We start from the raw sequence: 22,979 nt of genomic DNA, 5'->3' as shown, positions 1-22,979 counted from the left end.
AAAACACCAAGCAGGAGATTGGTGGCCAAAGAATGAAGGGACATATCAATTAACAGTATACTCAGCTGCTTTGGAAACTCGTAGTGTCAGACGCCCTCAGGTGGTTGAGGGATATCTACCTGGAATACATCACTGGACATTGGCAACACCAGGAGTGATATGCTGGAGTGCCAATGAGAAACACAGTCAGGAGAATATTGTATTGCATTTTCTAACAAAGTACCCTATATTTTGAATTACTGATGGACAATCTACATTCACTGATATATTTGATTTTCACAACCAACTCTCTGTATAACTTTTCATGAGTGATGTATCCAAATACTTGGATATTAATATTGTATCTGCACTGTCACATTTATTCACCTACATTTGGGTTATTGCTGATTGGAGCTATAGGTAAATATAGCCACAGCGGCCCACCATCGACTAACCCTGGTGAACCATTTTATTGCCCACTCCTGGCCTGGGGCCTGTGCCCTGCATAGAAACTATGTGGCTTTCTGCCATGAACACCAATTAGTCTAATACACCCTGCTTGGCGGGACTCCCTAAAATCTACTTTCCCCTCCGGGGCACTCCAAGCCCTTGGGTGAGAACTTCTGCCTTAAACCACTGGCAGTTTGGCACCGCCTTGTTTTGCCATTGACCCTGTCGGGATAGCGCGGCACTAGTGGACAATCCCAAACTCTTCTTCTAACAGGGCCCCCAAGTGCACGGGGGGGGGGGGGGGGGTGATAGTGACACAGGCCACTCCCACTCCGGGCTCCGCCAGACAAGCTCACTGAAAGCGGCCGCGCGAAGAAAGCGCAACGCTAATCCCCCTGCCCCGAACTCCAGCGGGGGTGTCTGTCTCCACGCGGCGGGACGGTGCCAAGCAGGAAAGCTGCGCCCGAGCCCCGCCCCCTGCGCGCGGTACCTGCTGTATCTCCACCTCGGCCTCGGGCTGCAGCCGGCCCGGCAGCTGGGCGGGGAAGCGGCTGCGGGGCAGCAGCACCGTCTCCCGGTACTTGGAGTCTGCGCGGCTCTCCGAGCTCGGCTGCCCGCTGTTGGCCCCGGAGGCTGCCGAGCGCGCCGGGACGCGGGACCTGACGAACGAAGGCGCCCTCCGCGCCCACCACATTCTCACGGCCTCCCCGGCTCTCTCGCCGCGTGCTCCGGCGGCGCTTCCGGCTCGGCGACGGAGGGCGGCGAGGGCATGACGGGCCGCGAGGAGGGACATGCCTCTGTGAAAAGCGTTTCTCTCGCTCCTATAGAGGGAGGGTTGGAATGTTGGACGCCCCCCGGGCGGTGCGGACTATTTTGCACGCGCAACATCCATGCGCGGCCTCTGGAGGGCGGGGTTTGCATGGGATTGCCCTACCGCTAGCGTATGCAAAAAGTGCACAGGACCCATTCCGCTGCCAGCTCCCAGTGTTCCCCGCCAAAACCAAACAAAGCCGCTGGGAGCAGTAGCTGCTCCCGGAAGCGCCCTGGCCATAGATGGTGCGATACCCAGACGAGGAGCAGTGCACGTCAGCTGAGTTCCTTACAGGTCTGCCCTTAATGATATTTGGAAGCATAGGGGGAGGTCTAGGTTGGATATTAGGAAAAAACTATTTCACTAGGAGGGTGGTGAAGCACTGGAATGGGTTACCTAGGGAGGTGGTGGACTCTCCATCCCTAGAGGTTTTTAAGTCTTGGCTTGACAAAGCCCTGGCTGGGTTGATTTAGTAGGGGTTGGGCCTGCTTTGGGCAGGGGGTGGGCTGGTCTTGGTGACTTCCTGAGGTCTCTTCCAGCTCTAGGATTCATAAGATGAACTCAAGGTTCTGGCTAGTGAAGATGGATTTGGGTTTGGGATGAGGATTGGCGGCCTGGGTAGGGCAGACACCTAACATTTGCAGGAGTTTGCTCTCAGAGAAATGTTCTCTGCTAAACCTGTTTACTTGCAAAGTTTTTTTTCTTCTTTCTTAATGGATCACATGTAAACCTTACCGTTTCAAAAGTGGTCACAAGAAATCCTTTCGAAACATGCTTGCACTGTCAGAGCTGTGAAGCTTGGTCAATTCTATGGCCCAATAACACCAGCTCTTCAGATGTTAAAATTGTCCTGTAAGGCAGTGGTTCTTAACCTGGGGTGCACGCAGGGTGCGAGATGCCCTTTCTGGAGGTGTGAGAGATGCCAGATTTTTATGATATATCTTAGGTTTAAAGAACTAACCTACTTCAACAATTTTTAATATGGGGTGTGAGAACTTATTTTGAGAACCGAAGGGGTGCAGGCTGCAGTAAGGTTAAGAACCACTGCTATAAGGAATTGTGTAAATTACAGTGGGAGGGATGCTAGTGGAATCCACACATTTGGTGTTTGCTACAGCAGCATCCACACAATCCCTAGATCCAGCCCCACTGCTTATAGGTTATAACTAGAACTACAACATTTTATATTACAGGCAGTCCCCGACTTACGCGGATCCGACTTATGTCGGATCCGCACTTACGAACGGAGCTTTCTCGCCCCGGAAGTCGGGGCGAGAAAGCCCCGTTCGTAAGCTGCTCCGGTGCCCCTGGTCTGCTGGAGACCGTCTCCAGCAGACCAGGGGCACCGGGCGGGTTCCCGCGCTTCTGAGCCTTTGCCAGAGCAAAGCCTCAGAAGCGCGGGAACCGCTGCTGCTGCCCCTTGAGACCCGGTGCCTGTGGTCTACTGGGGACGGTCCCCAGCAGACCACAGGCACCCGGACTGAAGCCGCAGCCGCGGGGGGTCCCGCGCCTCTGAGGCTTTGCCAGAGCAAAGCCTCAGAGGCGCGGGGAACCACCGCTGCTACCGCTCCAGTCTGGGTGCCTGTGGTCTGCTGGGGACGGTCCCCAGCAGACCACAGGCACCCGGACTGGAGCGGCAGCCGCGGGGGGGTCCCGCGCCTCTGAGGCTTTGCCAGAGCAAAGCCTCAGAGGCGCGGGGAACCGCCGCTGCTGCCGCTTTGACTGAAGCAGCAGCAGCGGCGGTTCCCCGCGCCTCTGAGGCTTTGCTCTGGCAAAGCCTCAGAGGCGCGGGACCCCCCCCGCGGCTGCCGCTCCAGTCCGGGTGCCTGTGGTCTGCTGGGGACCGTCCCCAGCAGACCACAGGCACCCAGACTGGAGCGGTAGCAGCGGTGGTTCCCCGCGCCTCTGAGGCTTTGCTCTGGCAAAGCCTCAGAGGCGCGGGACCCCCCGCGGCTGCCGCTCCAGTCCGGGTGCCTGTGGTCTGCTGGGGACCGTCCCCAGCAGACCACAGGCACCCAGACTGGAGCGGTAGCAGCGGTGGTTCCCCGCGCCTCTGAGGCTTTGCTCTGGCAAAGCCTCAGAGGCGCGGGACCCCCCGCGGCTGCGGCTTCAGTCCGGGTGCCTGTGGTCTGCTGGGGACCGTCCCCAGCAGACCACAGGCACCCAGACTGAAGCCGCAGCCGTGGCGGGGTCCCTCGCCTCTGAGGCTTTGCCAGAGCAAAGCCTCAGAGACGCGGCACCCCGCTGCCGCTGCGGCTCTGCTCCCCGTGTCCCTGGTCTGCTGGGGGGGGGGGGCGCAGCTAGTGTGCTCCCCCCCCCAGCAGACCAGGCTTTTGTTTTGGACTCTGGGGCAGAGCAGCTGGGGCGCTGCCGATTGGTCCTGCAGCGCCCGTGGGCACTACTGGACCAACCCGGCAGCACCCCAGCTGCTCTGCCCCAGGTCCTGATTCAGCCGCTGCTGGTCAGTTTCAGCAGCGGCTGAATCAGGACGTCTGGGGCAGAGCAGATGGGGTGCTGCTGGGTTGGTCCAGTAGCACCCCAGCTGCTCTGCCCCAGGCGTCCCCAAGTCAGCTTCTGCTGAAACTGACCAGCGCTGACTACAGGAAGCCCCAGGCAGAGTTGCTCTGCCCCGGGCTTCCTGGAATCAGCTGCTGATCAGTTTCAGCAGCAGCTGACTTGGGGACGCCTGGGGTTCTTAAGTTGATTCTGTATGTAAGTCAGAACTGGCGGTCAGTTTCAGCAGTGTCTGAATCTGGACGCCAGTTCCGACTTACATACAGATTCAACTTAAGAACAAACCTACAGTCCCTATCTTGTACGTAACCCGGGGACTGCCTGTATATGGCAAAACAGCGTTGCAAAAGGTGAACTTTAGGACCCAGAGGATTTTGGAGGAGTAGGAGGGTTATTGGTGAAGAGGAAGGAGGGGACAGTACTGTACAATACTGCGGAGAGGAAGTAGTCCCCTTGCATTGCTGTTCCTTTTGTTGCTTACAGTTGAATGGCAGGTATTTTATTATTTATCCGGATTCTCTGTTTTCTTGATGTCCGTATCATATGTGTAAACATGTGTAAATTATAAAGCTGGAGGAAAATGGGGATGGGTTTTTAGTCTCCATTGAAATTTCCAGGACTAGGAGGGATTTCTGGTGGGATGAAAAGAAGGAAAATTTTGCTTGATAGAGATATTTTAATTAACTGAGTTGTCACGTGTCTTGTTACTTTAAGTGGTTCTCCCTATTTTGATTTTGTTTGCTAAAATAATCATAGAAGTTAAAACTAGTCAATGCACACAAGTGTGATATTTTGAATCAAGGATCCCATCTCTAAAAGTACAAGGAAGAAAATAATTTGGTGGCTAATTTCAGTTGCTTTATTAGTATGAGGGGAGAAAGAAATGATTTTAAGGAGAGAGTTCCTCACTGTTTAAAAATAAGAGTAAAACTGTTAGCTTAATTAAAAGTGGTTAAAAAACTAAAATAATATTTTTAAAAACTCAGCCTAAGATATTTTCCTCTTTCATCTCTTCACACTGACTTGTTATTGTAGAACTGCTCTTGAACTGCCGCTGTTGTTTTTTTTAAATATAATTTTAAATAGGATGGGGGGAAATTAAGGAATTGATTTTGATAGTAGAGAAGCAAACCAGCTATACATTACATAGATTATGGAAGCATAAAAGGAAAAAAAACCCCTTTCATGTTATGGGTGTACTACTTTTCGCAATGTCTCCTTACACAAGTGCAGCTTATTGCTTAATTGGAGCAAAGCTGAAACGGATATTGCCGACAACAAGGAAGAAGGTAAGGAAGAAAGTGAACCAGCCACACCAAACAAAAAAGTAAGGTTTTTGTTTTTCCCTATATAACACAACCAATTACTTTAACAGATACAAGAATGAGATACATCTGAGCAGTATAGTAGGTTTATCACCCAGAAAATATATCTGCAGATTTTTTTTAATAAATTACAAAATTAGGCCCTGATATTGCAGACACACTATTATTCAATGGGACTACTCACAAGAGTAAACTTAAACATGTGAATAGGTGTGTCTAGACTTTGGGCTTTATGCACTAGGGATGTTAAAATGCAAATATTCTACTAATCGAGTAGTCAACAGAATTTTTATCGTCTACTTGATTAGTCGTTAGGGGAAGGCAGCTGGCTCAATCTCAGCTCGTGTTGAGGCCAAACCCCACTGCAGCTCTGTAATTTAAAATGCTGTAGGAGCTGGGCTGCTTGCCCCCAGCTCCTACTTCATTTAAAATTGCAGAGCTGTAGCGTGGTTTGGTCCTGGTGCAAGTTGGGACTGAGCTGGGTTACCTGCCCAGCTGGCTGCGCCCCTTATCTGAGGGGGAGGGTGGATTCCCACTTCCCTCTAGATTCCCCCGTGAAGCAGCAGCAAGGGTGGGGGGGTCAGACAGCACCGCAGATACAGTGCTGGGGGAGAACTAGCTCCTGTTTCCCCCGGCTGCCTCTGATATTATGCACATGTGTGCCTCCACCAAATCAGCTGAAGTTGCAGTTCCACAGTGAGAGCCTTTGGCCTGGTCTGCAGAGGCAAATACACACACATAATTAAAAATACATTTTATATGAATTCAGTTAAACCAGGGCAAATCTTAAAGTGACGTGAACATCTCTGTTAATCCTGGCACATGTTGGTTTATCTTGTGTCAGTGAATTTATGGGTTCACATTAAATTGATATCAATGGTTTTGAGTGTTTGAGCAGAGTTGGTCTCAGGGTATGTGGGACAAGGTGGGTAAGGTAATATCTTTTACTGGACCAACTTCTTGTCCTCTCCACTATCAACTTTTGGGATTCAGAGTTCCCCCTCCGATCTGGAAAGGATCACCAAGCTGTCACAGCTAAATAAAAGGTGGGATAGATTGTTAAGCAAGAGATGTTAACTTGTGTTGGGAAGTCCAATTAAAATGAAGTAGGCAATTAATTCTCTAGCAGTTGTAGGACAAAGTAGGGTAGTAAGTGACAAAGGGCTAGTCTACACTAGAAGCACTACAGTGACAAAGCTGCATCACTGTAGCATGTCTGGTGAAGTCACTTTATGGCGAGAGGAGAGAACTCTTCCAACGGCATGATAAAACCACCTTCATGAGAGCTGGTAGCTATGTTTCTGGGAGAAGCTCTCCTGCTGACATAGTGCAACAGTGCTGTCCACACCGGTACTTAAGACTGCGTCACTTATGTCACTGAAGAGGAATGGCTTATTCACACCTCAGAGAGACATAAGTTATACCAGTGTAAGTGGTAGTATACTCTAAGGATGTTAAGATGCAGGTAATCATGTAACTAATAAAATTACACTAATCGTGTAACTGATAATTTTTATCAACTACAAAATTAGTCATTAAGGGAAGGCTTTCTCTGCCCTGGCTTGCACCAGGTTCAGGAGCTACGCCTGGTGCAGCTCTGCTGCATGCCTAGTTCCTACTACATTTAAACTGCAGAGCCGCAGCAGGGGCAGCCCCCGGACCTGGTGCAAGATGGGACTGAGCCAGGCTTGCTCATGGGGACTCCCGCAGACTGGGGCTGCTGCCGAAGCACTCTCTGCCCTCTGTCAACCCAGGCTGCTGAAGACAGGGGATGCTTCACACACAGCAGCTGGGGAGGCAGCCTCTGTCTGCAGCCACCCCAGGCTGTCATGGGCAGAGGCTGCATCGCAGCAACTTCCCCTGCCTTCTTCCCTCCGTTCCCCCCCGCTCACACTGCTGTCTCTAATAGAAGCAGCAGCATGGGGGGGAGAGAGGGGACAGGAACAGGCGACACCATGGAGATGGTGCTATGGAGAACTGGCTTTTAAGCTGGCTCCCCCCAGCACTGGCTCCTGCTCTGATACAGAGGTGGGGGAAGGGAGGTGGAGGGGAATGAGTATCTAATTACTCGACTTACATTCCTAGTATGTACAAGCCCAGCGTGTTGTAATGAGCCATAAAACAAGTGTCTCTGTTAAGACCATGGGTTTTAGTGTCCAGCAGAGTTATGAGTTCTAGTTCCCCGGCTCATTTTTTTTGAAGGTATGAAGGTTTCATTTGAAGGTGAGGACTAAGAGTTTATATATGGAGTGATCATTTTGTGAAAAGTGTCCACCTACTGATAATTGTGGTTTTTGTCTTATCATTTTTCTGTGTGCGTTAATTTGAGGGTACATCGATTATCTGGTTTACATCTTCAGCACTTTAAAAAGGCAACCCAGTGGCTTAGTAGTGATGCTTTGTAGTCTCGTGTTTAGATCTTTGTTTGACATGCCAAACTTGGTCTCCCAACCCCCCTCCATAGCCTCTCATCCCCCCCACCTCCTTTCCCAGGCACAACCAGCCCTGCTTCCTCCCTAGCTCCCCCATCCTCCTCCCCAGCCTCTTCCCCCTCCCATGTTACTGGAGGCTGGAGGGGGGGGCCTTTCCCCTGGCCTCTCAGCGCCTCCCTCCCCGGCCTCCAGTCGAGGGCTAGGGCTGAGCCAGGGGGTGGCAGCAGCAGCTCCTTGCTGCACTGGGAGCCCAGTACCCAGCAGGGAACTGGTGGGGCCACTGCATACCTGGAGCTCCAGCCTGGAACCCCTAAGATTAGCGCACCAGCGCCAGCTTCTTGAGGGGGAGCTGAGAAAACCATGAGGCTCCACGCTGGAGGCAGCTTGCATAGAAGTGCGCACGCTGCTGTGGGAAATGCTGGCTCCCCCCCCCCCCACATCAGCACGTGCATTCTCCACAAGCCTCCTCCAGGGTGGAGCCTCAGGGTTTTCTCTTCTCCCTACTCCCCCGCAGGAAGCCAGTGCTGGCATATTAATCTTGTGGGGAGGAAGGGTTCCAGGCTGGAACTTCAGGCACATGGTGGCCGCACCGCACCTGGCCCAAGCAGCCGGAGATTGCTGTTCCCTGCTGGGTCCCAGAGCATCAGGGCTCCAAGCGCAATGAGGAGCCACTGCTGCCACTCCTTGGCCCTTCTTCAGAAGAGCTGGGGGCCAGCAGGGAGCCCAAGGCGCCTCTCCCTCCCAAAGGAGGAAAGAGAACCCTGAGCCATGGCCACCTCTTCCCCTTCTGGGGACTCTGTTGAGACTCATTCCTGCAGGAAAAACTTTCTTTAATCTATAGAGAGATAGGGATGTAAGTGACTAGTCGACTAGCTGACCGGGTACTCGAGTCACTAATTGAGTTTTCCCCCCCTTGCTGCCTCTGTGGGGGAGGGGGGGACTTCTGCCTGGTGGTGCCCAGAGACCCTCTGGCACTGCATGCCCCCCAGCCCTCTTTCTATCCTCCATGTGGGTCCTCAGCCCCTCCCCTGACTCCTCACGGACTCCCATCTCCCCTTCTCAGTCTGGCATCCCAAAGGAACCCCTGCTCTCTGCCCCTCCCTCCAGCCTCTTTCTTTGCCAGTCCCTGAATAGTGTCTGAGCCAAGATTTGCTGCTTGCTCTGTATCAGAGACAGCAAGGGGAGGGGGGAGCAGGAGCCAGTATTGGGGGGAGTGGGAGAAGCGGTCTTAAAAGATTGTTCCCCCCAGCATTGTCTCCATGGGGGCAGGGGAGGCAGAGGTGCAGCGGGGAACCCAGGTTGAATGGGGACTCGTAGGGTATGTCTGCACTACAGTGCTATTTTGGGATACTGGAGGTATCCCAAAATAGCTATCCCACATCTTTTGAATGCGTCCACTATTTTGAAATATAGTGGACACGCTATTTTGCCATCCCTGTATACCTCGTTCGACGAGGAGTAAGGGATGGCTTGAAATAGCACTTTATTTCGAAATTTGGCTTTGTGTAGACTAGGGATGTTAAATATTGGTTAATTGAATAGTTGTGTAACCTCTATATCGGTTACTCGACTATTCTATAGTCCCTGTGGTTGGACCCGGCAGCCAGCGACGAGCCAGCCTGCCACTGAGGAGTCCCCTGCCACTCCATGCAGCTGCCTCTGATGCCCCACACTGCAGCCTCTGATACAGAACTGAGCAGGGCTGCCTTCCTGGCTCCTAATACACTTAAAATGCAGAGACGCAGTGTGGGTAGGTCCTGGACCACAGTGCACGCCAGGACTGAGCCAGGCTGCTTGCCAGCCTGATAAAAAATTTACTGGCAAAGGATGGGGAGAAAATGCGTGTAGTCTATAGCATTAACCTATAAGCTTTTGCTGATCGGTTAATCAACTAGACTATTACATCCCTAGTGTAAACCGTGCCAAATTTCAAAATAGCCTATTTCAAATAGACTCGAAATAAGCTACGCAATTTGTATAGCGTAAATTGTGTAGCTTATTTCGAGTTTCAGGTGCTGTGTGGATGCACCCATACAGTCCCTGCTCGCACCAGGTCTGAATGCTGGGCCTCACTTTTTAAATGTAGCAAGAGCTCCGAGGTGGGAGGGGAGGCTCTTGCTACATTTAAAAGGCAGAAGCGCAGCTGAGATTAATTGAGTAGTTGATGGAAAATCCATCCACTATTCAATTAGCTGATTAGTTGAAATTTAACATCCCTAATTAAAAATGCTCCAGAATACTATTTTCAAATTGTTTATTAGGTAAATGACCTTCATGTAGATGAATACATAAAGAGGAAAGTTTAACAAAACGTGTTTTTGATAAATTTGAAAATGATTTATTAAACAAAGTAAGTATTTATCATCTGTAGTTAATGATATTGAATTGATTATTTCTGTCACAATGTCCTTCAAGACTTCAGAACTGACAGTTCTCATCTTCTCACATCTAGTTTTTATTCATAAACTGGAAGAGGAAAATACACTTTTCCTACTTATCCATTTCCAGTTGGTGTCTTAACTTTAGTTCTACAACTAGTTAATTCAAACTACTTGAATAAACTGAAGTAAAGAAAATATTCTCTTTCCATCTGCAGAAAAGGCTACTGCTGATTGAAAGCTGGTTTAGTGATTCAACAGACTCTGGTTTCAAGTGCTTAGCTGGTCGTATCCATTAGTTTAGTGTTTTGACTTTTAAAGATTTGGAAGCAAATCTGTGCCACTTACTATTTTTATTTATTTTAAATTATTGATTAATAAATTTAATCTTTAATATAGATTGTTCAAATTTAGTTATTAAATACATTTTAAATGTATTTAAATTAAAAATCTGTTTTTAAAAGATGATTTTTTCCCCACCCTCTTTGGCAAGACGATGCGATTATTGTAAATGTTTTTTCAGTCAAAAGATTGCAAAGCACTTTATTGATTAATTAAATCTCACAATGCCCCTATGATGTAATTAAGTATTATTGTTCACATGATAATGGATAGGGAAAATGGCACATAGACGCATTAAGTGATTTAATCAAGTTCAACAGGAAATCAATAAATGATCCGGGAATGGAAGTCAGGAATTCTAATTCCTATTTTTCCTGTGCTTTAACTACAAGAGCATGCCTGATAGCTTTCAAGACAGAAGAAAAAGATAGTATGTCATTTGGGCATTAATCTGGGGAATTTATATGACTCTAGGTTTCAAAACAAGAATTGCTAGATTAGTGTTATCAGTAAAGTTTCAGATTATATGGGGTTCTTGGGATAGAGGTTCTTTTTCTGTTTCTATATGGTAATTTATTAAAATCCATAAAAATCCATGCACTAGAAACCTGGCATTACTAGCAGTTTCTGCTCAGGATACACCAAGATTTAGCCAGCCCAGAAAGTGAGAAGTGTTTTTTTGCATCCATGTTAGGGGTGTTAAATTTAGATGATTGGGCTAATCAAATAGTCGATGCAATTTGCATTGATTATTCTATTAATTTATAAGATTTTATTTTTATATAAATAACATTCCAAACTCTACTACTGGAATAATTTAGTCTTCCATGGGCTTCTTATTCTTCTCTTGAATGTTAGTATATGAAAATTGTGAATTCACAAGATCACTTTTTTATTCTCTTCAGCATTAACTATGGCTTCTTCTCCAACTGTGTTGATGCGCCTAGTGGCCTCTGCATATTCTGTTGCGCACAGAGCTGGAACAATAGTGAGAAATGTGATGGCTGGTGGAGACCTGGACATAGTGGAGAAGGTACTTGTTTTGCTTCATACTGATTTCATGTCTGCTAAGAACACTGAGTTAGAAACAGCCCCAGGAGTTCTTTCGGAAGATCAAACAGCTTCAGCACAATGGGGATGCTGCGGAGAGAGAGGGGAGTGCTGCAACAGACTGATAAAATCCTGGCTTACTTTACTAAATTAGGTTTAATATCTTTGGGGATCATTGTATTAAAAATTCAATTGTGTACGTCAGTGGTTCTAGGGATGTTAAATTGTGGTTGTCTGACTAATTGTGTTAGTCAATAAGGACTGCTGTGCAGAGCCACAGCAGGGGTAGCTCCAGAAGCCAGCTCGAGCCGGGACTGAGCAGTCCTGGCTCGTGCTGGCTCTGGGAGCCACCCACACTACAGCTCTGATTTTAAATGTAATAAGAACTTCCAGGCTCTTGCTACATTTAAAATGCAGAGGCGCGGCACACTGGACCAGAGTGAGCTGGGACTGCTTGGTCCTGGCTCACACTAAGTCCAGCAGCCTCTGTTTGCAGTGGCATGACTGGCCATGGGCAGGGGCTGCTTCATCAGCAGCCCCTGACCCTGAGCAGCCTCTGTGCACAGCCAGCCTGGGCCACGCAAATAGGGGCTGCTACCGGAGCAGCTTCTGCCCACGGTGAGCCTCAGCCTGCTGCAGGCAGAGGCTGCTTCGTAGCAGCCTTCCCTATACCCTCCCACTGCGTCTGATAGAGGCAACTGGAGGGGCAGGTGGCACCGCAGAGCCTTTTAAGCCTGCTCCCCCCAGCACCAGCTCCTGTTTCCTCCTCCCCCCTTGCTGTCTCTAATAGAGACAGCAGAGGGGGAGGAGTAGTCGATATTCTAGTTGACTACCCGATAAACTTATGCTTATTGGGTAGTCGACTAGTTGCTGCGGACTAGCAAACAGCGGCTGTGAGTTGGTTCCTGCTGTGGGGCTGAGCCCAGCCCTGGCTTTCCAAACTCCAGTCCAAAGCAGCTGGGTCCTAGCGAGCAACCTGCCATACTGCAGCCCCTACCCCTGGGGGCCCTCCTGCCCCTGGGCTCGAGCAGTGTCCTCCACATCAAGGCAGCATCATGCAGAGAAGCCAACGCAGAGGTAGGTGCAGGGAGAACAATCTCGGAAAGAGGAGAAGGGGGGTTTCTGGGCAGACCGGGCCTTGTTCTAGAGTCCCGCTGAGCCAATTACCAAAGCATGGCAATGGCCTAGCAGAGTGCCCTGGCCTGGCAGCCAGTGGTTTGCAGCCCAGCACCAATCCGAGAATTGGCAGTTTTGAAGTGCTGCTCTAGTGCCTGTTAGAACATTTAGAGAAATGTCTGCAAGAAGATACAGCAGCTTGGCAATTGCTGTCAGTTGGGTAACATTCTAGGAGACCATGAATCTTTGGAAAGAGAGCTGATTATTGCAATTTACATGAAATGCTGTAATATTTTTTGTAACTGGCAGAAAATACCATGAGGAAGAAGAGAGAAGATTAGGGCCAAGCGAAAAGCTTGAGCATTCCCAAGCTGCAGCTCAGGGCTGCTTCTAGGCCAGTGGTTCCCAACCTTTTTTGTGCCACGGACTAGCAAACCCATTCACAACCTCTTGGTGAACCAGTAACATTTTATTTGCATATCTGAATATTCGTTAAGCACGGCAGTAGAGGATCCTCTTTATAAAATGTTTACACCTTTTTATTTGACTGATTATTTATGCTAATCACAATATAAATCCAGAGCTTGGTAATGCTGTCATACGATCATCTTATTCCTGGTATGATGTGATTAAATATTTGTATTGTAATTCAGTTATTATGACTCCTTGCATATTGTGCATTTTAAACCTAAGAAACAGAACTATCCATCAGAAGTAGGCCCTTGTTAAAGGACTTTTCTTTTCTTTTTTTTTGATCTGTAAATGTCATTACCTCCCTTATTGCTACTCATCTATCTTACTTTTTTCTTTTGTGAACAAATAGGATATGTTCATGAGGCATAGATCGGTTGGCAAAGGCTTTCCCAGCTGACCGATCCTTATTTAGACTGCCGCGCTGTGCCGGATCAGTTGATCATCGGCTTTAAGAAACTTGACATCCAGGAAAATGACACAAAAATACATTTGAGACCAGCACACTCACTTTATTGTGGTTGAAAAATGTTATTTCTGAGTGTGCCATTAATCAAATCAATTGTAATTAGCGCACAGCTGGAATAACAGCCATCTTCTCTGAAACTCCTGCCTCTTCTACTCTATCTTTTCAGTAGCATGACAAAACATTTTTCTCCCTTATTTATGTCTCTTAATTTCTTTCTTCTTCTATTCTTTTTATTTTATTTGATAAAAGAACTACAGGTGGACCCAGCTGGTTCCCCACCCTCAGGACCTGACCAGTCCCAAAGGAGGAAGTTTGCCAGGCCAAGGGAGATCAGCCCCTCTGCTGACATAGTCCAGGCTCCTTCGGGATCTGTCAGCAAATCTCACTGGGCTCTCAGCTCTCTGGCCAGCCCTTGACCTGCTGGGGCTCCACTGCCTCAGGGCCGCCATACTCAGCTGCCCCGGGGCAGCGGGGGCTCTGCCAGGACTCAGCTACTCTGGGTGTGCTAGAGGTCCATGGCCAGCCACAGGGATGCCGGTATTCCACAGACCCAAGGCTACCCCTGGATGCCAGCACTCTGTTGCCCCAGTCCAGGGCTCTCTGGTCCAGCAACTTCCATGGTCCTGCTGGACCACGGATGTTGCCAGACCAAAGAGTCCTGGACCAGAGAGGTTCAACCTGTACTTGGTTCAGTGAAGTGTGGTATATGTGTATGAATGTCATCATACAAAATAAGGTTGTTTTGTGCTGAATCCAGTGAGAAGATACAGCACATGCAGCATTGGAATCCGCTTCTTCATGCTGCTCTACCAATGTACTTCACTCCTGAGACAGATGTTGAGAGAGTGAACTCCATCTCCGGGACCTATTGGCGTGCTTGGTGTTTCTCTTGAAATGGTTAATTGGGATGGTGATTTCTGTGACATGGATCCTTGTCCTCTAGTAAGTGAGAATCAATGATCAGTGCCATACAGACCACTCTGTTTTAAATTTCTTTCTATCCCTTGCAGTGTGGACCCAGTGATTTGCAGACCAAAGCTGACCGATTGGTACAAATGAGCATTTGCTCTTCACTGGCACGGAAATTCCCCCGAGTGACAATCATAGGAGAAGAGGTGAGAACACATGTTCTCTTTAATTTTTGTCTTCCCTCCCATTTCCCTTTCCCTTAGCGTTAGCCTCCTCAGGTGACCTGCACCAAATCCAGTGATAGGAAGGCAAATCCCACTCCCACTCTGGCAACAAGGCCAAGTTAACCTGAGATAAAGGCAAAGGCTGGCATGTGGCTAAGCCCTGGGGAATGGCTGTATCATTTTTCTCTGCTGTATTTCCAATGTTAGGGATGGAAACATATTTTGGAGCTGCGAAGTGCTCTCTGGAACACAGTGCTCTCTGGCTGTTGCCTGTTTTTGTTAGTGTCTTTGTGTCCTTTTGTCAGGACCTGCCCTCTCAGGATGTCGATGAGGAGTTGATTGAGGATGGTCAGTGTGAGGAAATACTGAAGAAAGCTTTTCCACCACAATACAATTCCATTAAAGAGGAAGAGGTAATAGAAATGTTACGCTTACTCTCTTGTATCCCTTTATAGCTTTTTAATCTTATCTAAGAAATAGCCATGAAATTTTGATGATGAAATTTTGATGCTGTCAGCTTGTTTTGGTTTAAGTAAAAATACTTGTTTTTTAAAATTAAAGATGCCAAAGTGACAGCCCTAAAAATGGAAGCCCTCTAATTATCTACAGAATAGATGTGGTTTGGGCAGCAGAATTGCAGGTTTCTCGGTAATGTTCCATGAATGTGTCTCAGAGGGACCACCTAGAGTAATGGGAGGACACTTTAGTTTTCATGCTCACTGAATTTTTGTATGCAGTGCCATTGTAGCCAGGTTGGTTTCAGGATATTGCAGAGGCAAGGTGGGCAAGATAATATCTTTTATTAGACAACTTCTCTGGGGGAGAGAGACAAGTTTCAAGTTTACACAAAGGTCTCATTCAATCCTTGGTATTGCTACTAAAATTACAAGCAATACTGCTAATTGATGCATGTTGTAGTATGCTGCTGATAGGTTTTTAATGTGGACATCTTTCCATACAAAATGGACTGAGCTCACCAAATCCACTTTACATAGCCTGTGAAATAGCTGGTGAAAAGTTTAACATCACTTTACAAATCGCCTGATCTGTCCTGCCCTATATATAATAAATATTTATGAACATTCACGTCATTCTTTTTGTTCTTTAAGTGAAAGATTTCATAACAATTCTGAGATTTTTACTCCTCAGTGCTTCTAACTAGCATAATTATACCAATAGTTTAATTTCTGCGGTCTGTTTCTCCTCTTGTGTTATGTGCTTTTTTTTTTTTCCTGCTTGTAGCTTGTTGTCTGGGTTGATCCTCTGGATGGGACCAAAGAATACACAGAAGGTTTGTTTGTCTTTTGCTTATTTGTACTGATTTGAAAAATTATTTCAGTTTAATAAAAATAACATGAAAATTTCTAGAACATTCTAGAAGCTTATCAAGCTGTGCAGAATCCATCAGAATAGATAATGTTGACTGTTGGCAAGAAGTCTGGAGAACCACTGAACTAGAAAAGAATGGGTAGCAAAGTCATTGAGAGAGGTCCGTCTCACATCAGAATTTTTTGGCTAGGTGGGGCATGTAAGATGGATCAAAATGTATGTATTACAAGTGAGGAATAGGCAGGATTTCTAAAAAAAAAATTAGAAATAAAATGTCTGTTAGCTTTGTTGGGCAAAGAAGGATTTGTCACTAAATGGTTTCCCTAGCACTGTCTTTGGGGTTCTCATGGCCACATAAACAATTTGAGATCTGTTCTCCTTGCTCATGACATTTCCAGAAATCCTCACTGGAATTATGCCATTTGTTCTATATTTTCTACCAAATGCTCTGTAGGTGTTACAGACTCTGGTGTGCAGAGTCAAGTAAAGTAGAGTTACTAGAAAGTTTTCACCTAACGTCACTTTAGTCTCTGAAACTGTCTTCCTTAATAGGAAGTTTGTATAAGATTTTTAAATAGTTGTTAGGACTCCTGTAATCCCATTTCATAACCTGTATAGGATTTTATTCATGTCAGGATACACTTTAAATACTGAGTGGCTTCCACTACCGTTGACTTCCATGGGAGTTGAAGGTTATTCGACATTTCATAGGATTAGACCTTTGGGTTTTTTTTCTTTCTTTTTTTTTTTTTCCTTTTATGTATGCTTGTTTGGGATTTGTCTTAATGGCTTTCAGTAATAGCAATCTTTTAATATCCGGTACATTCTCTCTCTCTAGTTTTTATTTGCCAAGGGGAGGATCAATAAACTAGAGATGGGAAAGATCTAAATTTCTTTGATCCCACAATATTTGTGTTCCTATCTTTCAAAATACATGCATGTTATTACTGTATTTACAGCATTATTTAAAAACCACATAATTACTTCTGTCATGGAAGTAAACTTATTTTTGTTGACTATTGGGGTCCAATCCTACAAGCATTTATTAGGCTTACCTGAAAAAAATCTGTAAAGCTACAGCAGACAGCTCAATGGTTTGAGCATTGGCCTGGTACAACCAGGGTTGTGAGTTCAATCCTCGAGGCAGCCATTTAGGGATCTGGGGCAAGTTTGTCAGGGATGGTACTTGGTCCTGCCGGAAGGGCAGGGGACTAGACTTGATGACTTCTCAAGGTCCCTTCGAGTTCTATGACACTATACTATTATCCTCCTGTTCCAGCTTCTTGAACTATTTGGGATAGGAAATTTGTTTTGTATTGTTTTTTAATTGTGGGTCAGGATAACACCTGGCACAATGAACAGTACTGCTTACTATATGTTGCCATTAGGCTCCCAGGCTCTCTGGTCCAGGACCATCTGTGGTCTTACCAGACCACAGATGTTGTCAGACCAGAGAGTGCTGGTTTTCAGAGGTGCAACCTGTACCAAATACTTGCCAGTTCAGCACAGTGGTTTATGTTGGTGTCATTTAAATAAGTATTATGTAGTGATATAATTTTTTTTCTGACCAGAAACTTCTTTATATTAAATATGCTCATTCACTCAAATTGTCAACAGTGATTAGTGATTTTTGGATGCCTTACGTTTTGGATATCCAATCTGACACAACATAACAGGGTCTTATTATTCAGAGATACTCAGTGTGAAATTGTCTCAAGCTGGGCAACTAAAAATTAGGCATCCACAGTATCTAGTCACTTCTGATAATCTTGGCTATTATTAACATTTTCAAGTAATTGAACAAAGATAGAGGATTGTGGGTTTGCATGAGGTCTGGGGGTTTTATGGTGGGGGAAGGGGTTTCGTACTCTCATTTTCAAGCATAACAACATTTATTACTTCTTCACAGGTCTCCTTGATCATGTAACAGTCCTTATTGGAATTGCTTATGAAGGTAAAGCAATAGCAGGAGTTATTAACCAGCCCTTCTACAATTATGAGGTAATCAGTGTATTGATTTTGCTTGAGAACACTAAATGATCTGCAACTGTCACTTCGAAGATATGTTTCTAGTTCACATACTTTCTGCTTAGCCATCCCACTGGTTTCAGATGGGTGTGTACACAGCACTGTTCAGCTATGCCTCTACTCCCACTCCCGATTCTGTTGCAGCAGTGCTCCTATTTATACTCCTAGTAGCTCAATGAGAGCTATTGTGACTATGTGTACTTGATCTGGGGAACCACACCCCTAATGTATAGTATAGACTTAACCATAGTTAGTGACAACTGAGTTAGTGTTACAGAACCCAGTCCCAGACTTCCCATTCCCCAAAATGGGGCACCACACCCTGCAGACAGTTCCCCTGGAAGGGAATTAAGAGTATTAATCGTAACACGAGAACAGCAAAATTCAGGAAGACTCCAAGGTCTCAGACTGGGAGCTGATTAGGATTGAGCATAGCGAAGAAAAGGTCATACATAGTTGGTATAGTACAGTGATTCTCAAACTTTTTTTTTTATAAAGTACACCTTTTAAAAAAAATTATAAGTACCCCCAATACTTACAGTTTTCAGACACACACACATTTTTTCTACCATTGCAGCACATTTGTTTAAATAACTTAATCATAGCTGGGAGGCTGATGAAATTTTTGGGTGTAAAAAGTACAAAAATAATAAAGCGCTGTAAATAGGGTTGCCAGAATGGTTTAACAAAAAAATACCAAAACCCGCCCCCGCACTGCCAAAAAAAAAAAAATCGGGAAAAAATTCTGTTGGGGGGACGGGGGAGAAAGGCGGGGAGAGACCAAAGTTGTTAAGCAAAAAAACCAAAAAAAGACACTGTGCTTTTAAATGGCCCCGTGCTCCTCACTCCCCCGCCCCCGCCAGACACAGCAGGGGAAAATTGTCCCTGTTGGACTTCCGTCCGAGGGAAACAGAAAATACCAGACATTTCACACGTCCTGTATTTTCTGGTTTTTTTTACCAGGACCTGAATAACGGACAGTCCGGGCGAAAACTGGACAGCTGGCAACCCTAGCTGTAAAACTTAAAACAAAGATTCAGTTTTCTCCAAATTTCAGTTGTGTTGACATTTACCCCCCCGGCCCCAGTCTTCTCGAGTACCCCTATGGGTACTCGTACCACTGGTTGAGAAATACTGGAATAGTACGCTGAAATGATGATGAAAGTACTTTTCAGTTCTATAATATCTGATGCAAGGATTTCAAAGAGATTTTACTGACATTAACTCATTATTACAAAACCCTTTGAGGTAGGTAAGGAAAAATTATTCCCCGTTTCACAGATGGGGAAACTAAAGCACAGAGAATTACCCAAGCTAAATAACTTTCCTAAGGTGACACAGCATGTTATTCAGTTAGCTGGAAATAGAATCCAGGAATCCTTACTCCTTACCCTATGCTTCAGTTACGAAGAACTCCCTTCTTTTCCGTTGCCACAATTTACACTCTTACTTAATCCCAGGTAAACAGTGGGACGGGATTCTGTAAAAAGCAAAAAAAGGATCCAATATTGAAATAAAATGTCTCCAGCTATTCCATTGGGTTCATATATTAAAAAAAATAAGTATTATATGCTGTGGTAACTGTAAGCCAGGGGTTCCCAACCTGGGGTACGTGTTCCCAACCAGGGGTTCCCAGGGAGTACGAGAAGCTTGTCAAGGGGGTACGGGGAATATTTGGTAAATAACTAGATTATCCTACTTGAAATATTCCAAAAGTAGTAGTGTTAGTGAAAAAAGTTGTAGATTATAGAGTCTAGAATTTATTTCCTTTTATATTGAATGGGGGTATGGGGGTACTAAAAGCCAAGGGGCTACGGGGACTGAAAAAGGTTGGGAACCCCTGCTGTAAGCCTTGGATTTTGCACCTTTTGTGTAGGCTGGAGCAGATGCCGTGCTGGGTAGGACAATCTGGGGTGTCCTAGGCTTGGGTGCCTTTGGATTTCAGCTGAAAGAAGTGCCAGCTGGGAAACATATCATCACTACTACCCGTTCACACAGCAGTAAGCTGGTAAATGACTGCATTAGTGCAATGCACCCTGATAGTGTGGTAAGAGTTGGAGGTGCAGGAAATAAGGTATGACAATACATTATATTTCTTTTACTTGTGATATGATATGACACCTTTGTAAAGAGAACAAAGAATTTGGAGACAAATGCCATCCTTACCTCTATGGGGACGAAGGGACCCCTGGCAATAGGGATGTTAAGTTGCGAGTACTGTAATTGACTATTTGATTAGTCGATAGGGCGCCTATCCCTTTAAAGGCGAAAGCGCTGCATGGAGCCTGGGGGTCAGCTGGGGACTTCACTGCTGACCCTGAGTTCTGTGTGGCGCTGCTACTTTGAAATGCCACGGGGAGCCCAGACTCAGGCTCCACACGGCATTTCAAAGCGACAGCACCACACAAAGTCCAGGGTCAGCAGGGGAGTCTCCAGCTGACTCCTGGGCGCCACGCGGTGCTGCCGCTTTGAAACGCTGTGTGCAGCCTGGGGACACCCCAGCTGGTCCCAGGCTTTATGCAGCGTTTCAAAGCAGCAGCGTGGTGTGGAGCCCAAGGTCTGGCCCGAGGCTTCATGCAGTGCTGCTGCTTTGAAGTACCCCCTATTACTCCCCACCTTTCTGCCTCATTCTGATAGTGACTAGGCAATTAACCTATTGACTATCCGATAAGCATTTTTGCTTATTGGATAGTCGACTAGTCCTTCACATCCTCTTTCTGGTGAGGATATACGCGTGTATGCAGTGCTAAACTGACCCCGTCCTACTCCCATTGAGCCTGTGTTCTATCTTTTGTGTGCCTGGGTCATGTGAAATGAATGTCATTCTTCATATGTAATAGATCATTCAACTTATAGAAGGCAAGGCTTCAGCTTATGTGTTTGCTAGTCCTGGGTGCAAGAAGTGGGATACATGTGCTCCTGAGGCTGTTTTACATGCTGTGGGAGGTGAGTTAACAATGATATTCATAACTCTTTCTTGAGAGAAGCTGAAATAACAGTAGATTTTTCTAATGTCTGTGTGCAAATGGTAGGTAGTGATATCTTTTCATAGGACCAATGTGCCATTATGCACATTTTGGGCAGATAACTTCTTGGTCTACAAGCATGTGTATAGATATTAAAAAAACAAAACAAAACATGCATTGTTAAACACTGAAGGCCTGATCCAAAGCCCTTTGAAATCAGTGGAATGACTCAGATTGACTACAGTGGACTTCTGCTCAAGCCCTGGATTTGCCTGTAGAAGGCAATATAATCTGTCTTGTCTGCTTTTATTTAAAAAACTCTTCTTTTTAAAACATATCAGTTTTACTTCTACTATATTCCAGCCAACAGCTTCCTCTGCTGCTTTATTGTTTTCCTGTATAATAAGGTCTTCTCCCAGTTATTCATGTATTGTCTATATATGTTTACTGTGTGTATGGAGAGCATCTTACAATTCTTCAAAAACAACAGAACAATTGGCCAAATCCTGAAGGATTTGGCTCTACATTTGAATCAGTCCAGAGGGTAACCCAGTGAAATCACTACCCACCAAATAGCACAAAGCCACTCTGCCTTAGTGAAAATATAAGTTATAAAAAAGCTAAATGGAATAAATATACATTAACTTTAGATCACTGTTGTTCAACCTTTTCTGTTTTCCATCTTAACGTGTAAGAGGTTTCTACTAGCCCTTAAGATCAAGTATAATATTGATTTAATACAATCTCCTGAGATTGTATCTTGCCATTGTAAGTATAAAAGACTTGATCTTTTACATCTGGAACAACTATGATTCAAAAAGGAAAAGGTGTTCTATTTCAGTAGAATTCAATGCTTTGCTTAAATCCGTGGTCCCCATCACGGTGCCCGCCAGGTGCTCAGGGCTGGTCTGGCCCCGGGCACATGGCGCGCGGCGCTTGGCGGGGGGAGCGCCGGCCCCGGGCGCGCGGCGTTTGCTGGGGGGAGGAGGAGCGCTGGCCCGGCCCCGGGCGCGCGGCGCTTGCGGGGGGGGGAGGGGGGCCCTGGGCGCGCGGCGCTTGCGGGGGGGAGGGGGAGCGCCGGCCCCGGGCATGCAGCTATGGGGGGGCCCGGGCGCCCGGCGGGCGAACGGCCACGCCCCCGGCGCCCGGCGGGCGAACGGCCACGCCCCCTGGCGCCTGACAACCTGAAAAGGTTGGGGACCACTGGCTTAAATGAACTGGGATGAGTAACACATTCGTATATTTCTTGCAGGCAAGTTGACTGATATCCATGGAAATCCTTTGAATTATAACAAGGAGGTGAAACACATGAATTCAGCAGGGGTCCTTGCCACGTTGAGAAATTTTGACTACTATGCCAGTCGTGTTCCTGAAAGTGTTAAACAAGCCCTTGTGCCTTAAAGGAGAAACCTAGCTTCCTCGTGGCTATGAAAAAATGTTAACATAATTTTTCAACCTGGCAAATGAGCTTAAATATGTGTTTTATTAAATCTGAACCTAGATTCAGTCTGATATTATGCAACATTGTAATTTGTACACAGAATGTCTAGGTACATTGGTAAATCTGATTGGTTAGGGGAAGAATACCTACAATTTTACCAGGTAACAGATGACAGTTTATCAATACACAGTAGATGTTTTTCCATTGCTTTAAAAGTAAGGAACCCAAGGACAGTTCTTTTCATGTGAATAGATTTTTATGAAATTATACTGTGTACATGTATATCGCATAATGTTACAGTTCAAGTCTATATCCTTAACTTAATTCGGGGCACAAAACCATAGCCTGAATTTACTCAACATCTTTTCTTATACATAGGCAGCAATAATTACTTTACTTTTATATATTGTCAGTAAATAACTGGCTTTGGTGGGTCCAACTACTTATAATAAAGTTATTGTTGTTGATTCTTAAGCATAGCATGCTTCCTTTTGTAATTAGCAGGTTTTGACACTTTTCCACATGCTTAAAAATGTTGCAACTCCTTTTATTCCTGGTGCTTGTCTTATTTATCTCTGGTTTCAAATGAGGGTTTCTGTAGTAGATTAGGTTTGTAGGGGTTTCTGTAGTAGATTAGGTTTGTAGGGGTTTCTGTAGTAGATTAGGTTTGTAGGTTGTAGTAGATTAGGTTTGTAGTACTGAAGCAGTTTCTTTGCTACAGAAGTTAACTCTTCACACTTGAGTG

The 22,979-nt window shown here is 46.1% G+C and overlaps 2 protein-coding genes across 7 annotated transcripts in view; one reads left to right on the top strand and one right to left on the bottom strand.

Moving 5' to 3' along the window:
* Positions 1-1,222, bottom strand: part of IARS2 (isoleucyl-tRNA synthetase 2, mitochondrial) — a 60,141-nt gene extending 58,919 nt beyond the window's left edge. Inside the window, exon 1 of the mRNA XM_075925218.2 lies at positions 920-1,222. Coding sequence (XP_075781333.2) covers positions 920-1,222 — 303 coding nt within the window. The remainder of the gene's footprint in view (positions 1-919) is intronic.
* BPNT1 (3'(2'), 5'-bisphosphate nucleotidase 1) lies at positions 883-22,708 on the top strand. Of its 6 annotated transcripts, none has more exons than XM_075925219.2 (9): positions 883-1,006; positions 11,137-11,264; positions 14,348-14,452; positions 14,776-14,883; positions 15,713-15,761; positions 17,709-17,800; positions 19,704-19,901; positions 20,668-20,773; positions 22,046-22,708. In XM_075925219.2, exons 2-9 carry the CDS (start codon positions 11,145-11,147, stop codon positions 22,192-22,194), a joined length of 927 nt encoding a protein of 308 aa, XP_075781334.2. In that variant the 5' UTR covers positions 883-1,006; positions 11,137-11,144; the 3' UTR covers positions 22,195-22,708. The 6 variants fall into 6 exon arrangements, with proteins under 6 accessions (XP_075781334.2, XP_089633585.1, XP_006115636.2 ...); XM_089777459.1 differs by lacking the exon at positions 883-1,006 and adding an exon at positions 1,354-1,534; XM_006115574.5 differs by lacking the exon at positions 883-1,006 and adding an exon at positions 4,094-4,244.
* The last annotated feature ends 271 nt before the right edge of the window (positions 22,709-22,979 follow it).

Source organism: Pelodiscus sinensis, chromosome 3 (genome assembly GCF_052426305.1).
Source record: "Pelodiscus sinensis isolate ZL-2025 chromosome 3, ASM5242630v1, whole genome shotgun sequence".
Taxonomy (NCBI): Eukaryota; Metazoa; Chordata; order Testudines; family Trionychidae; genus Pelodiscus; species Pelodiscus sinensis.
Note: the sequence above shows the minus strand (reverse complement) of the source record. Positions and strands in the feature narration are given on the sequence as shown.

Excerpts from the sequence above, each read along its gene's own strand:
- BPNT1 (XM_089777459.1), top strand. The coding sequence starts at position 1,483 with ATGGTGCGATACCCAGACGAGGAGCAGTGCACGTCAGCTGAGTTCCTT. Across the intron at positions 14,453-14,775 it reads TGACAATCATAGGAGAAGAG|GACCTGCCCTCTCAGGATGT; the intron begins GTGAGAACACAT and ends TCCTTTTGTCAG. Across the intron at positions 15,762-17,708 it reads GACCAAAGAATACACAGAAG|GTCTCCTTGATCATGTAACA; the intron begins GTTTGTTTGTCT and ends ACTTCTTCACAG.